General features: G+C 40.8%; 1 protein-coding gene across 5 annotated transcripts in view; it reads right to left on the bottom strand.

The window, feature by feature from the left end:
* Window positions 1-13212, bottom strand: part of C13H19orf12 (chromosome 13 C19orf12 homolog) — a 52296-nt gene that overhangs the window by 34471 nt on the left and 4613 nt on the right. For all 5 annotated transcript variants that reach the window (XM_063411133.1, XM_063411134.1, XM_063411137.1 and 2 more), the window contains 3 exons: window positions 9411-9591; window positions 4597-4747; window positions 2115-2242 (listed from right to left, as the gene is read on the bottom strand). In XM_063411133.1, the coding sequence (XP_063267203.1) occupies window positions 2115-2242; window positions 4597-4747; window positions 9411-9591 (460 nt within the window). The remainder of the gene's footprint in view (window positions 1-2114; window positions 2243-4596; window positions 4748-9410; window positions 9592-13212) is intronic.

Genomic DNA, 13212 nt, shown 5'->3' with positions numbered 1-13212 from the left:
ACATCAACACCAACTTTGTAGACTGTAGATCTGATCCCTTTTAAGAATCTCCTGACATAGATATGCCTAATTTGTCACTTTTTTATACCGTGGAATACTGATTTTTAAGTTCTTCCCTTAACTGTTTTAAGACATCTTTCTCATGAGAGGGCCTGCTAACATCCGAAACGCTGTGATCTGAGTACAATAAACCCATGATCTGCACACTCCTGCTTTCATAACACAAATCCAAACACAGAATTAATGTGTACCTCATTACAGCTGCCAACTCTGATTCATTTTGTTCTTTGGACCCAGAAAGAGAAAGAGACAGACAGAGACAAGTTTGTTCACATGAAAGAAAAGCAGAAGCTGTGGTTCTGTCTGGTTGGGGTCCTGTGACAAAAAAGCCTCTGGGCCCACAGGTCAGGTTTTGCTCTCTGATGCAGGAAATAAATGGAGGTTCCATGTGCACATATGAAAGCAGACTTTAACCTAAGATTCTGCCCAAAGACATATCAAATAGTTTTTTAAGTTATTTAATCTGCATTAATAACAGTGTAGACATTAAGTAAAAACAGGGATGGATCTCCAGATTAACAGAATTTTGCAGTCTCTAAAGCAGGCATCACTTCCAGTATCACCTGTTCCATGTATCAATTCTAATTTACTGTACCAAAAGAGCCAGGTAATTCAAGAGGCTCAGTGTTTACACTAAGCCTTCATTTTCTTTTTAACATTGGTGTCTGAGGCAGAGCAATTTGTAATCCGTTTTTTTGCAAAAGGTTTAATATGTATGAAATAAGAACCATTTTGACAAGTCCAATATTCACCTTAAATGCTCTTAAGCATGTGTGAGATACATAAAGCCCTGAAAGCACTGAACGATTTTATGCTGTTTCAAGAGATACAAAAATACACAAAAAATACAAATACAACCTGTTGAGGTCCAGGCTATCTCTGGAAGGTAAAGTATGGTTTTCATGCTGATCTGCTATCTTAAGTTGAATATAATACAGTGCACTGGAACTTCAAAACATGCCAAGTTACAGCCTGTCAGGTAAAGTAAAACCTAAGAAAAATACATGTTCTATTTTATGTAGTGAGACATTCAAATTCAAGTCATTGATCTAAATTAAAATTAGGGATGAAAATTAAATGTCCCCATGATAGAACTTTAATTCTAGCATGGGAGCAATATCATTTCATGAACACAGCCCAAACTTATGCCAATGTAAAAATATCAAGAATCATAGCACTTTTGCAAAGGTCAGAACTCATAGGTCAAATGAGTCTCCCTTGACAAAAAGTCCACACTAATTAAAAATTATTTTGATGTTAATATCTTCCTGTCTACCAAAGAAGTTGTATTCTTTCTGAAAATCTTCCAATCAGTACTTTCCCTGGTTTTAATGTTTGTTGCCTTACCAAAATGACCCTTTTCCCACAGGAATTCCATTTTTATTGTGAAAGATAAAAACACTGAACTCTTCAGTGGAAAGATATATGGCTAGCTAGTAAGTTTAACATGGCTAGCTTTAGTATAGCTAGTTTTTGAGGGTTATAAAGTGGCTTTTTACAAATGAAACAGTTATTTTCTTTCAGCCTCAGCATCATTCAGTGTTATAAAAGCTTGGAATAATTGTCATTTTTGCCCTGCCAAACTGTTGTAGAGAAAGATACCGCAGCCCATCTAAGAACACCTCAAATATGTTCATTCTGCTCAAATGAACCCCCACAGTGAGAGTTTCTTGTATCCCACTGTGGGCTCAATATTTCTGAAGCCTGAGAATTGCTAGCTTTTGCAAGGGAAACTTTTCAACAGTTTTTCCTTTCCCAAACAACTTTGTGTAAATACTTGTTATTCCCATGATATTTCTATAAACAATATTCCCTTCCCATAAGAACCTCTCTCCCAGGTGTTGTGTCACTTAACCAATGGAGAGAGGTGTCCATACTATGGACCAATAATGTGCTTTTTGGGCACAGCGGGTTATAAAAAGGCTGAATGAATTGTAAATAAAGCTGCCTGATCCTCTTCTGCCTGCTGACTGGAGTCAAACATCTTTATTTCATGTCCAACAGTGCCACCCCACCATTTCCCCCTCCCTGTGCCCGGGCGGGTGTCCCCTCACCTCGCAGCTGCCGGGGGTCGGCGGGGTGTCCGGTGGCCGTGCCGGTCAGCACCACGCCGTCGGCCAGGAACAGCTGGGCAGCGGCCGCCGTCTGCGCCACGCCGACGTCAGCCGTCAGGGCATGGGCACTGCGGGGACAGGGTCTGTCAGGACATCAGCACTGCGGGGACACAGGCCGTCAGGGGATCAGCACTGCGGGGACACAGGCCGTCAGGGCGTGGGCACTGCGGGGACAGGGTCTGTCAGGACATCAGCACTGCGGGGACAGAGGCCATCAGGGGATCAGCACTGCGGGGACAGGGTCTGTCAGGACATCAGCACTGCAGGGACACAGGCCACCAGGGGATCAGCACTGCGGGGACAGAGGCAGTCAGGGCGTGGGCACTGCGGGGACAGGGTCTGTCAGGACATCAGCACTGCAGGGACACAGGCCATCAGGGCGTGGGCACTGCGGGGACAGGGTCTGTCAGGACATCAGCACTGCGGGGACACAGGCCGTCAGGGCGTGGGCACTGCGGGGACACAGGCCGTCAGGGGATCAGCACTGTGGGGACAGAGGCCGTCAGGGCGTGGGCACTGCAGGGACAGAGGCCGTCAGGGCATGGGCACTGCAGGGACAGAGGCCACCAGGGGGTCAGCACTGCAGGGACAGAGGCCACCAGGGGGTCAGCACTGCAGGGACACGGCCCATCACACATGGTGGCACCACGCCCTGCCTCCCCACCCTCCTGCCACAGCCCCTGGGCTGCCTCACCAGCTGGCACTGCCGGCCAGCAGGAGTTATAAACCAGCCTCTCCCTGCAGAGTGCCCCAGCTGATGGGTTACTGCTCCAACCGGGTCTCCTGGCTCTAGGGAACAGTGCCAAGTGTGAGCCACCAAGAGCCAATGGAGACAGCTGCTCACATGTCAAGCACCTGTATCTCAGATGTGTTGAGCACACAGAGCTCTCTGACTTCAAGTGGGAGTTGTGGATGTGCCCTCATTCATAAATCAGATCCCGTTGCCTAGAACCTCCACAAGTCCAACTAACAGAAAGTGTAGTTAATATCCATGATGTAACCACAGGAATCATCTTACACAGAATTACAAGCATCAATTACACCTGCATCCCAGCTGTTCCACAGCAGGCTCTGATGTATGGGTGACACACTTTGTCTGAAACCTATCACAATAGCAGCTATTAATTTATGTGGTCCCAAACTTGGAAAGAACTGCAGCCATTGCTGGTTGAACATCCAGCACTGTTGTTTCCGTATTTAAATGGAAAACAACAGCTATGGCAAACACGTTGCACTGCTGAGTGGTGATGGCTCAAGAACAGTTTCTCTTCATTCAAAGAACAGGAGCATAGCAGCTCTCAGTGGCAGCTGCATTTTTCTACATTAAAAAGCTCAACCACCAATTCCTTCTGAGCTTATGGTTCTGCCTGAAACGAAAACCTCTTTGCCTTTCTTAAAGGCTAACTCTTTGAAAAATGGGATGTATAATCCAAATATCAATTCATCAATCATCAAGAATAAGAATAAAAATGACATAATGCAATTTCATTTACAGAAAGTATAATGCAACATATTTTCATTTATATATATAAATATGTATATATACACATATATACATATATATATATATAAAATCATCAGAAAAACTGCTCTGAAAGGACCTGAAAAGCTTCATCTGACCCCCACACTGCATTGTTACCTTTCTCTTTTGAAATTTATTACCTGCTTATTACATATTTAAGATCTTCCAAACTTGATTATTCTCATGATTGCTCACATACTACACACAAACATTTTAATTAGGTTATTTAGCATGTATAATACATAGCACTTGAGCAGTTTTTCTGGGGGGAAGAAAAAAAGAAATCCAAAGAGTGACATCCAAATAGCTGAAAGTACTGTGTGACAGGTGAGATAAAGTATAAGCAGAAAAGAAACTGGATTTATCTGTCATAAATTCCTTCTGTTTGATAATCATAGAACATAACCCTTACAGAGACAGCACTGATTTAAGTAGCAGGAATCAGTATTATTGGCAGGAAGGAGAAGAAAGAGAAGAGCTTTTTAAAATGCCAAAAAATATTATCACTTGGATGCTTTTATATGGCAACTGCCTTCATAACTAAAAAATAACCTTGGATACCTAACTTTCAAAAACAAAACTTATTTAAACATAATAGACATATACACATGCATACAAAGTCTCAATACCAGATGCAAGACTTTTATAGCTGGCATACTGAAAACCTGAAGGTTAAACAACTGCAAACTTCGCAGATAAAGCAACTTGCAACTTACAGCTGCAAATTTATTTTTAAATGTAGCCTCTTATAGCACTGCAATTCCATGCTTAAATAATAAACTTCTCCCTATATGATAAACTTTCCTGGAATAAAATTGGCATTAAAAAAAATCAGAAAATGAAGAAAAATATAAGATCATGATTGCATTCATATTTACATAAAATTTTGCTTGTATTTACCTATGTTTCTTTTTAATATCAGCAAAAATCTGGATGTTGTCTGCTCCAATGTGCTTCCTGTATCGTAGCAGGTCACCTGCACAGGCATTTATAATCCCTTCATCAGCCACGTGAGAGAACACAAACCCTTCAGCCCGGATAAAATCAAGACCTGAAAATAGTCAAAAGCAACATTTTAGGTAAAAATGAGAACTAGAAAAAAATACCACTAAAACCAAACTAAAATCCACCTTACTGCCCTTTGTACTTGATCCCAACACAAATCATTTCATGTGCTCTAGGACTAACCAACATCACTTTTCCACATATTTCCCATTGTTTATTTTTGCTCCTGTTCTCTCTGACTTCTTCCCATCTCACTGCTTTCAGCTCCCACCTCTTCCACTGAACCCCCCAGGTCTCCCTCAGCCCCTCGGTTTGTTCCTGTGTGGCTCAGAACAGGCAGCTGCACACCCTGCCCTGCCTCCTGCCACAGTGTGCCAGACAGAGGAGTAGGTGGGTCAAAACACAGCTCCATTATTGCAATGATATGTTTCCTCTCCAAAAAGGGTCACTAACTTGCATCTCTTCCCTCTTTCCAGAACTTTTAATTGTATTACTGCTTTTCTGGCATCTATTCCCCAGTTAAATATGCCTGAAGTTAGCCATCAAGTCAAAAGCATCAAGGCTACGGACACAGAGGAATAGCACTGTCATCCTTCTTTAGGAAATTAGGCAAGAAAGCACAGCCTGAAAAATGTCATATACAACCCACGTGACTCCATCTGAACATAACGGGTGTTTCCTGCGCAGCACCACACCAACAAATGGCTTCTAGAGCTGTGCCAAAGGCTTAGGAGAGTCAAACATTTGCCATTCTACTCCAACCATCAATTCTGCCATGCCTTAGTAACATAGGTTCCATCATATTCATTCAGTTTTGTCGCTAGGAAGGTTTTGTGGGATGGACATTGAGGAGGAAGATTATAAATTGTAATTACTCCACATGGGCCAATCACTGACATTCAGGGCCCCCCTCCACAGCCTTGAAATATCTCTGTTGAAAGACTGAAGCCTTGGACCACTGAGCAATAAGCCCACAGCCATGAGGCACAAGATTTAATTCTGACTCCCTTATTGCACTCCACACTTCTCTGCTGTCTTTCATAGCCTTGAACCTGTCACTTAAAACCTCTTTTACACATCTGTATAAAAGCTCTGCACTCATCTTGTGCAGTTTTGCTGTTCTTCCAGTTTGCTTTGAGGGTGTCTTCTAAGCCTTTCTGGAGGTCTGCTACTGCTCCAGCTTTGGAGTCAGATGCAGATTTAATTAGAGCTGACATCATACAAAGGAAAGCAAGGCATGTGGAAGCAGTCATCAAGAATGCAGGCCTACCCACCAGAGAACTGATTAGGCAACCGAGGCATTACCTTAGCACATTCCAACTATAAACATAGATGATCTTGAAAATTTATTTACCAAATGACAAGGTGTCTGTTTATTTTAAAATTTCAGTTTCATTCCAAAAGCCCTGAAGTTGCAGAAACAGAAGCTTGCGCCTGACAGAGAAGAGCCTGTATTGCTTAGCAACACAGACTCCAGCTAACAAGAAACATCACAGATGGATGCCAAATCAAATGCAAGCTGTCCTGTGCCTTGAGACTAGCGGGTGCAAAGCGTGGAGTATTCTCAGGATCCACAGACAAGAGTGTGCCACAAGTACCACTGCAGGTGCTTGTAGACACTGGGTGAGAAACACGGTGCAAACAGCTAAACTGAGATTTCTTCATCTAGGAACAAAAACTATAGCTTCTACTTACAGCACCCAAGCTTACAGTACAATTCAGAGTTATATAAGAGTAATTATTTCTCTAATCATAAGACTATGGATGAGCCTAGAGACACAATGCACTTTCACAGCAATCAAGGTTTATCTCAGGACAGGGCCTATTCACTGAGTAATTTCATTTATTGAAGTCACTGCTTACGCATTGTTTGTTGGTGCTTGGTTTGGGTTTCCTTAGTGCAGTAATATAAGACTTTCTGCTAAACATTGGATTGTACTTAGTTTAACAATGCTGCACTCTCAATCTGGGTTTTTGGAGGCCATGAAAATACAATTTTTAACCAAGTGTAATAGGTGCAGGCACCATATCATTACCCTTCTGTTTTATGAAGCCATAATCAGTTTCTGCTAATGAATTCATTTTTATGCTCATAAAATTGTGAGAATGATACTACTGCTTACTTTCACATTTGGCAAGTTGAGAAGTAATAGCTGTTGAATAGTTAATAGGCAGTCCCATTTCTGACTTATATGGGAACAACACATTTTGTAGTTTCACTGGAAAACAAGAATAGGGACTATCCAATGAAAACTAATAAACAGAACACTAGAGGAGCATTGACTTTATCTGCTGTCTGACACTGCAGGCACAGTGTGTCTGTGCTGCAAAAATCTTCTTCTCAGGACCCTCTTGCAGCAGCTCCTCCTGTGCTCAGCATGGCCTGCAGGCACAGGAGCAGGGTCTCCAGCAGGATCCACAGCACTCTCTGCCTTTCACAGCACCTTTGGGTGCTCCTTGCTGCAGTTCTCAGCTCAGCTGCCTCCCCTCACCACTGCATTCATATGGTGGCAGTTAAAAAGGAAAGCAAAAGCCACAGCATACAACTCTGCCCAATTCTGTCTTACCCTAAGCAGTATCGTGGATGATAGCAAGTGAATTCCCACTCTGCTGGTGCAGGAGGGAAAGCAATGGGCTCAGACAGCAAAGCTGTGTTTACAAAAGACATGGAGAGATCTGGGATATCTCCTGACATGAAGCCTCATTTATCAGCTACCAACTGTGTCATCATCACTGATGAAGACTGATTCAGAACTGGAATTTCAGTAACTTGATTCTCAAAGGAAAAAGGGCAGCTTCAGGTAGTGATGGCAGTTTGACTAGATGAGTATTTAAAGTCCCTTCCAACTGAACCATTTTTTTCTAAATTTAAGAGATAAGATAAATTTAAAAATTGAGCTCTGATTCATGATGAGTGACCCAGGCACAGGACCCTACATTCCTTGCTCAAGCTACTTGAGCTCCTAGTCATTGCAGACATGTGGATTTCCCCCCACCCTTTACAAAATAAAATCATCACCTTCTCCTAGAGAACAGTTATAAATTCCCCATGTCTTTCTCTTAAGAACAGTTATTTCTACCAAAGACAGAGATTTCCACAGGGAAAATGAAATTACTGTATAGTAGGCAGGAGATGCTACATATGGTTTTTAGCTGAAACACCTTCAGCAAGTTTTTTTTGCAGCAAGAGCATACAGGATTTTCTTTGTTAATAGTCACCTGCCAAAACTGTATTGCCATTAAAGTCACCACTAAGTTGCTACGGAAAAACTATTTAAAGATTTGCTACCTACAAAGTAGTGCCCACTTTACTAGGGTTTTGCTTAAAGTGATTTTCTTTTTGCTTCCCTGTTCAGTGAAGTTGAGACAATCGTTTTTAGAGAAGTGCAATGAAATGCATTAAACACAGGCCCTTCCTGGTTGGTGTTCTACAGTTACAGAGGAAATAGTGCAGAACAGTAGCAGAGCTGAGCAAAGCCCTCCAGGAATTCTCCCCTTTATTAATAATTGCAAAGAAGAAAAATACATTGTTCCCGGACTATATTCCTTATTTAGTGATGATTTTTGCTCCTCAAAGGATTGCTTTTAAAAATAGGGTATGTGCTATTTTGCCAAATACCTATGTACCTCAAGTGGCCCACATGCAGCAACCTCTAAGAGCTAAAGCTGGATTCTGTTGCCATTTTTGATGAATTCTGTTACCATTTTCATATAGGTTCCAATGCAGCAACAAAAATTAAGTTTTCACAATTTGTCAAGTAGCTAGATACTTAGAAAATGGCAACATCTGATTTTACAACTCACAAAACAAATCTCAGTTGAAAACACATCTATTAACAAAAATTTAAAGCTTTTAGAAGATATTCAGCATAATTAAAACTGCCACTGCAGATAGGTTAACCTACATGATTTTACCTGAAGTATGGCTTCCAGTTAAGACCAGCATCTTCTGCCTGGTTCCATAGAATATGTACATACAAAAATGTGCAGCCTTACCATAATGACAGTCAATTTGGGCAAAAACATGCATTAACCCTCAATTTAGAAATTTGGGAAGTACAGGCTTGCCATATTAAGCCAGCCTCCTTTACATCATGGAGGGTTATATATGAAAAACTAAAATTGCTTCAGCAAACAGTAGGAGCAGGAAGCTTAGCAAATCTAGGATTCACACAATAAAAGATAGAATAATTTATATTTAATTCCCCCAAATGCAGTTTAATTTTAAGTACTTTGACTATCTGTACACTCAGGTTTTGTCATTATATAAAATGCTTCATTCTACTCATTCATTAAAAAGGACAATGAAAACTTAGTTTTAATGGGTAACAGTAGCAGCAACAACATATCTATTTAGATGCTGAAACAGGATACTTAACTACCATGGGTTAAATTGATCCTCACATATAAATATAAGTGAAGTAAATAAGAGTTACAACAAAGGAAGCTTTTAGACATGAGCAGGTTTAAACTAATCATTACATTTAGACAGGTTTCACCTAGGAAGCTGTGATGACAGACTTTTAGCAGCCTCCAGCTGAAGCAGTGCACAAGTACCATCCATTCTAATCGAGCAGGGATCTTTCTCAGAACCCAACTGCTGCTTTTCAGGGTACAGTGAGCTTTCCATGGTATCTACGTCAGCACAAGGTGGGGTTTGTGGAGAGTAAATGCTACAGCAGGAACACCTGAGGAGCCCCTTCCTTTACCTGCAGCCTGAGCAATGGCTATTGCCTGCTGGTTGGCAGCACACAGCACCTGGACACCCAGGGGGACACGGGGACAGCTCTGTCTCACGGCAGCAGCCAGCACCGCCATGGCTGCGGTGACCTCCGGGCCCGGGCACACCGTGTACGGCACGTCGTGCATGTTCTCCACCAGCAAGCCATCCTGGGGAAAGGAGGACAAAAAACATCACTGCAGCCCACTAACACGGCTAGTTTACCAGTACAGATTGTGCATTAAACCACACAAGTGTAAAGGCTGTCCTTCAAAGGAAGGATTACCCACAGCAAGTTGTGTTGATGCATTTGGTGCACACGACCACTTACAGAAGTGCTTTCAGCAACTGCATGGCATTTGCAGAGAAATCATGAAGAGAAATAAATGTGATTTTAATTATACATTCATCAATTTGGGTTCCTTTGATCCATTCTAAAAAGTGAACTATAGGCAAATGAGTAAAATCTTATACCTCATTAAAAACAGTGTAAAGTCAAACTTCAGTTATCCAAGGGGAATACAGGATATTGGGTATGTTCGGATAACAGAGGACTCTGAGATAATCAGGGCAATTTTCAATTCAATTAATGTCAGAAAATAAGTGTTACTTTGAATAAATAAAGGAATTTTTGTTTGACTATTATTGTGTCAAATGCCATACTACGAACTACTGATATTTCTCCAATTCTGTATTCAGAATTACTGGAAGGAAGATATTGCTATTTATTGTCTATTATACCTCTCCATCCACATGGACATACTCTTAGCAAAGAATGGAGTGATGATAAAATACTCTGCTGATACAATTTGTACCTTACCTGATGCCATGCACTTTTCCAATCATCACATAGGCTATACCAAAATGTTTGCAAAAACTGCAGATAATATATAATTTTGTCAAGGATTAATAACAAGAGTAAAAGTAGAGCCTTGAAACATATTCTGTGCCTGGTATTTTGCATTAGCAGTGAGAAGATGAGAAGATATTTCTCACCAGTTTAATTCTAAAAATCTAAAAGTTTTAATAGACAAACTAACTGTATATATAGCAAATAAATTCTGCTCTCTCTGGAGTTTTATCACACATCTTAATCCTTTAAAATGAGAGCTTTACCTTTCACAGATATTGTAACTGAACAAGAATAGAAGGAACATTTTTTGGGAAAAAATACAATTAGAGATTAAGCACAGAAGCTTGGTTATTAATAACAGAGAATCAGGAAGGGGAAACAAAAAAGTTTCCTTTTAAAAAATCTCTTATATGTAACACTTCTCTAATCTTTGTTGAAGTGTGGAAGCCCTTCTGGCAGTAAAGATAAGACAGTATATAAAATAGTGTCATCAATTGATGGCTGAATTACAGTCTAAGGCACAGACATCATAAATGAACACCCAACACAGAGGGTGGGGGAAAGTGAGAACAATCCAGTGGAGCAACATGGTCAGTCCACACACACAACCTGCAAACATTCAGTGCACCAGGGCACAGCTGCCTTTCCCAAACTACTCACAGCCGAGTATTTAAATACACAAAACACGTGCTACCTAAAAAGCAAAGGGACACAACCTGTTAATGGAAAAGGTGACCTAATGTGATGACACTCCACATCAGACCTTGCACTATGTGGTGCCATTCACCAACAAATTTAATTACATAATTCCAGCCCAGAAAAACCTGAATTACGCAAAGGAACACCAGGTATGGCAACCAACCAAAATATCTGCACTTTTTTTTGTGTGTCTACTTCAATCTGTAACATCCACACTTCTGTACCTGTGATGGGAGGTAGCCACGTGACAAAGATGACACCTCGTCCTAAGGTGTCATCAAACCACAAAAAAATCACGATTTTTAGTTATTTTTTCTGGAATGAGGTTAGGACTGTTCCAACAAACCTGAACTGGCCAAATGGTCTTGGTATCTGAGGCACAGCTACTGAATCCTTTGTGGTACCAACAGAAAGAGAAACGCTGTAGCCTCTTGTTCTCTCTACATGTAAATTTATTAAGTCAGTCTAAGCAAGTTAGTAGTTGCATGTGGCAAAAGGACTAATGTAGAGTTATAATACTTTCACAAAACAAATTCAAAAAAATGCAACAAACTATCAAAATCAGGTAATTCCTTGAGGCCAAAAAGCCTGGAAGCCTTTGGCTCAAAAATGCTCTCTGCTTGGCAGACTGCAGCAAAACCTGGGTGTCAGGGAAACTCCAAGCTCATCATAAGGGCCAGGAATCAGGATCTGCAAAACTGAACCTCCAGGCTTCCAGGCAGTCAAGAATCAATCCCAGCAGGAAGAAAGGCAACTGGGAATGGGACTTCAAAATGCTCAGCTCCTAAAGAGTCATGCTAGCAGCCAAAAAAAGCAAGAGATCAGGCTGGCAGAATTCCACAGTGAAACGGAGCTTTTCACAACTTGCTACTACTTTGACAGTTCTGGATTTGCATGAAGCAAATTATTCCATTAGCTACATTAATGAATTAATTCATTTAATAAGTTATAAAAATCCCTAGCCTTAGTACTACACATAAAAAGTGTCTCATTGAAGTCTAACTCAAAATGCAGGCATATGGGAGGATTGCAACAGCTCTCTCTCCTGCTTTAAATTTAAATTTGCTATATTCACTTTTCAGCAACTGCCTCTTCCTATGGCCTCAAGGTCCACAGTTACAATGAATATTTTTGGTAGAACTTTAATAATGTGTTATTCTTTTGGTACCATCCGACTGTTCTTTTGCATATTATGCTTTGTTTAATTAAAAAGAGAACAACATATGTTCTGCAATACAGAAAGCTGAATTACAGATGCATTAAGTCAAAGCTTTCTTTCATATTTTATATAAAAATATAACACCACAGATTTGTGTTTACTGAATTGATATATATATGAAACAAACTTCAGTACTATCAGACAGCTAATTAAAATGGAGGAAAGAAAACAGTTATGCTAAATTAAAGTTCTTGGAACTTAAGCTTATGGTTTAGAAGCCTATGGAAACAGCTTCTGCATTACATCCTCCAAAGCAGGATTTATGTAGATAGTATGAGATAAAACTCTTGCAAGTACCTTCTGTGTTCCTTTTCCATTGAATATTAAGATAATTCAAGTGTTGCTTATATGCAATAACCTTATTATAAGTAATTTTCAAACAATACATTTCCTTTTTACTTTGAATGACTTCTGAAGTGCCACACATGTGAAGTGCCCTTTGTATCACAGTTAGCTCCTGAAAAACAGGTCATTTAAATAGCTCTCTAACTATATGAAAAATAATTGCCTTAGCTGTATTCCGCTTACACAAATAACCTCTTCAAACACTTCAGCCGCACACACACTACAGCTGAAAAGCCTCAGAACCCTAACAACACAAAAAACCCCAACTGATGCAACAACTGCACAGGTTTTAACTCAGCATATACCTAACATAACTTTTTCCCACAGCAACTTTAACCCCAGTGTTTCTCCCTGGAGAAAGGCTTGACCTGCAAACACGTGCACCCCAGTACAAAACGCTGCAAGCTCATCACCTCCACTCCTTCCTCCAGGAGGGGAGCAGGGCTTGCACCATCCCTGTTCTTATACAGACTCAGGTGGAGACTAAATCAACTACAGCAATTACCCCCACGCCCCTCATGTGCCCCTTATAAAGGAAATCAGGTGCCTTTGCAGAACATTTAATTGCTGTTTATAACCACAGCTCTTAGCAATTTCTTTAAAGACTCACCTCCAGAGCAGGATATCACTGCCTTAACAGAAGTAAGCTGCTATCTCATGTTCTCCTGCACATGC

Source organism: Prinia subflava, chromosome 13 (assembly GCF_021018805.1).
Source record: "Prinia subflava isolate CZ2003 ecotype Zambia chromosome 13, Cam_Psub_1.2, whole genome shotgun sequence".
In the NCBI taxonomy this organism is placed as follows: Eukaryota; Metazoa; Chordata; class Aves; order Passeriformes; family Cisticolidae; genus Prinia; species Prinia subflava.
The sequence above is the reverse complement of the archived record's forward strand: the minus strand, read 5'-3'. Positions and strand labels throughout refer to the sequence as shown.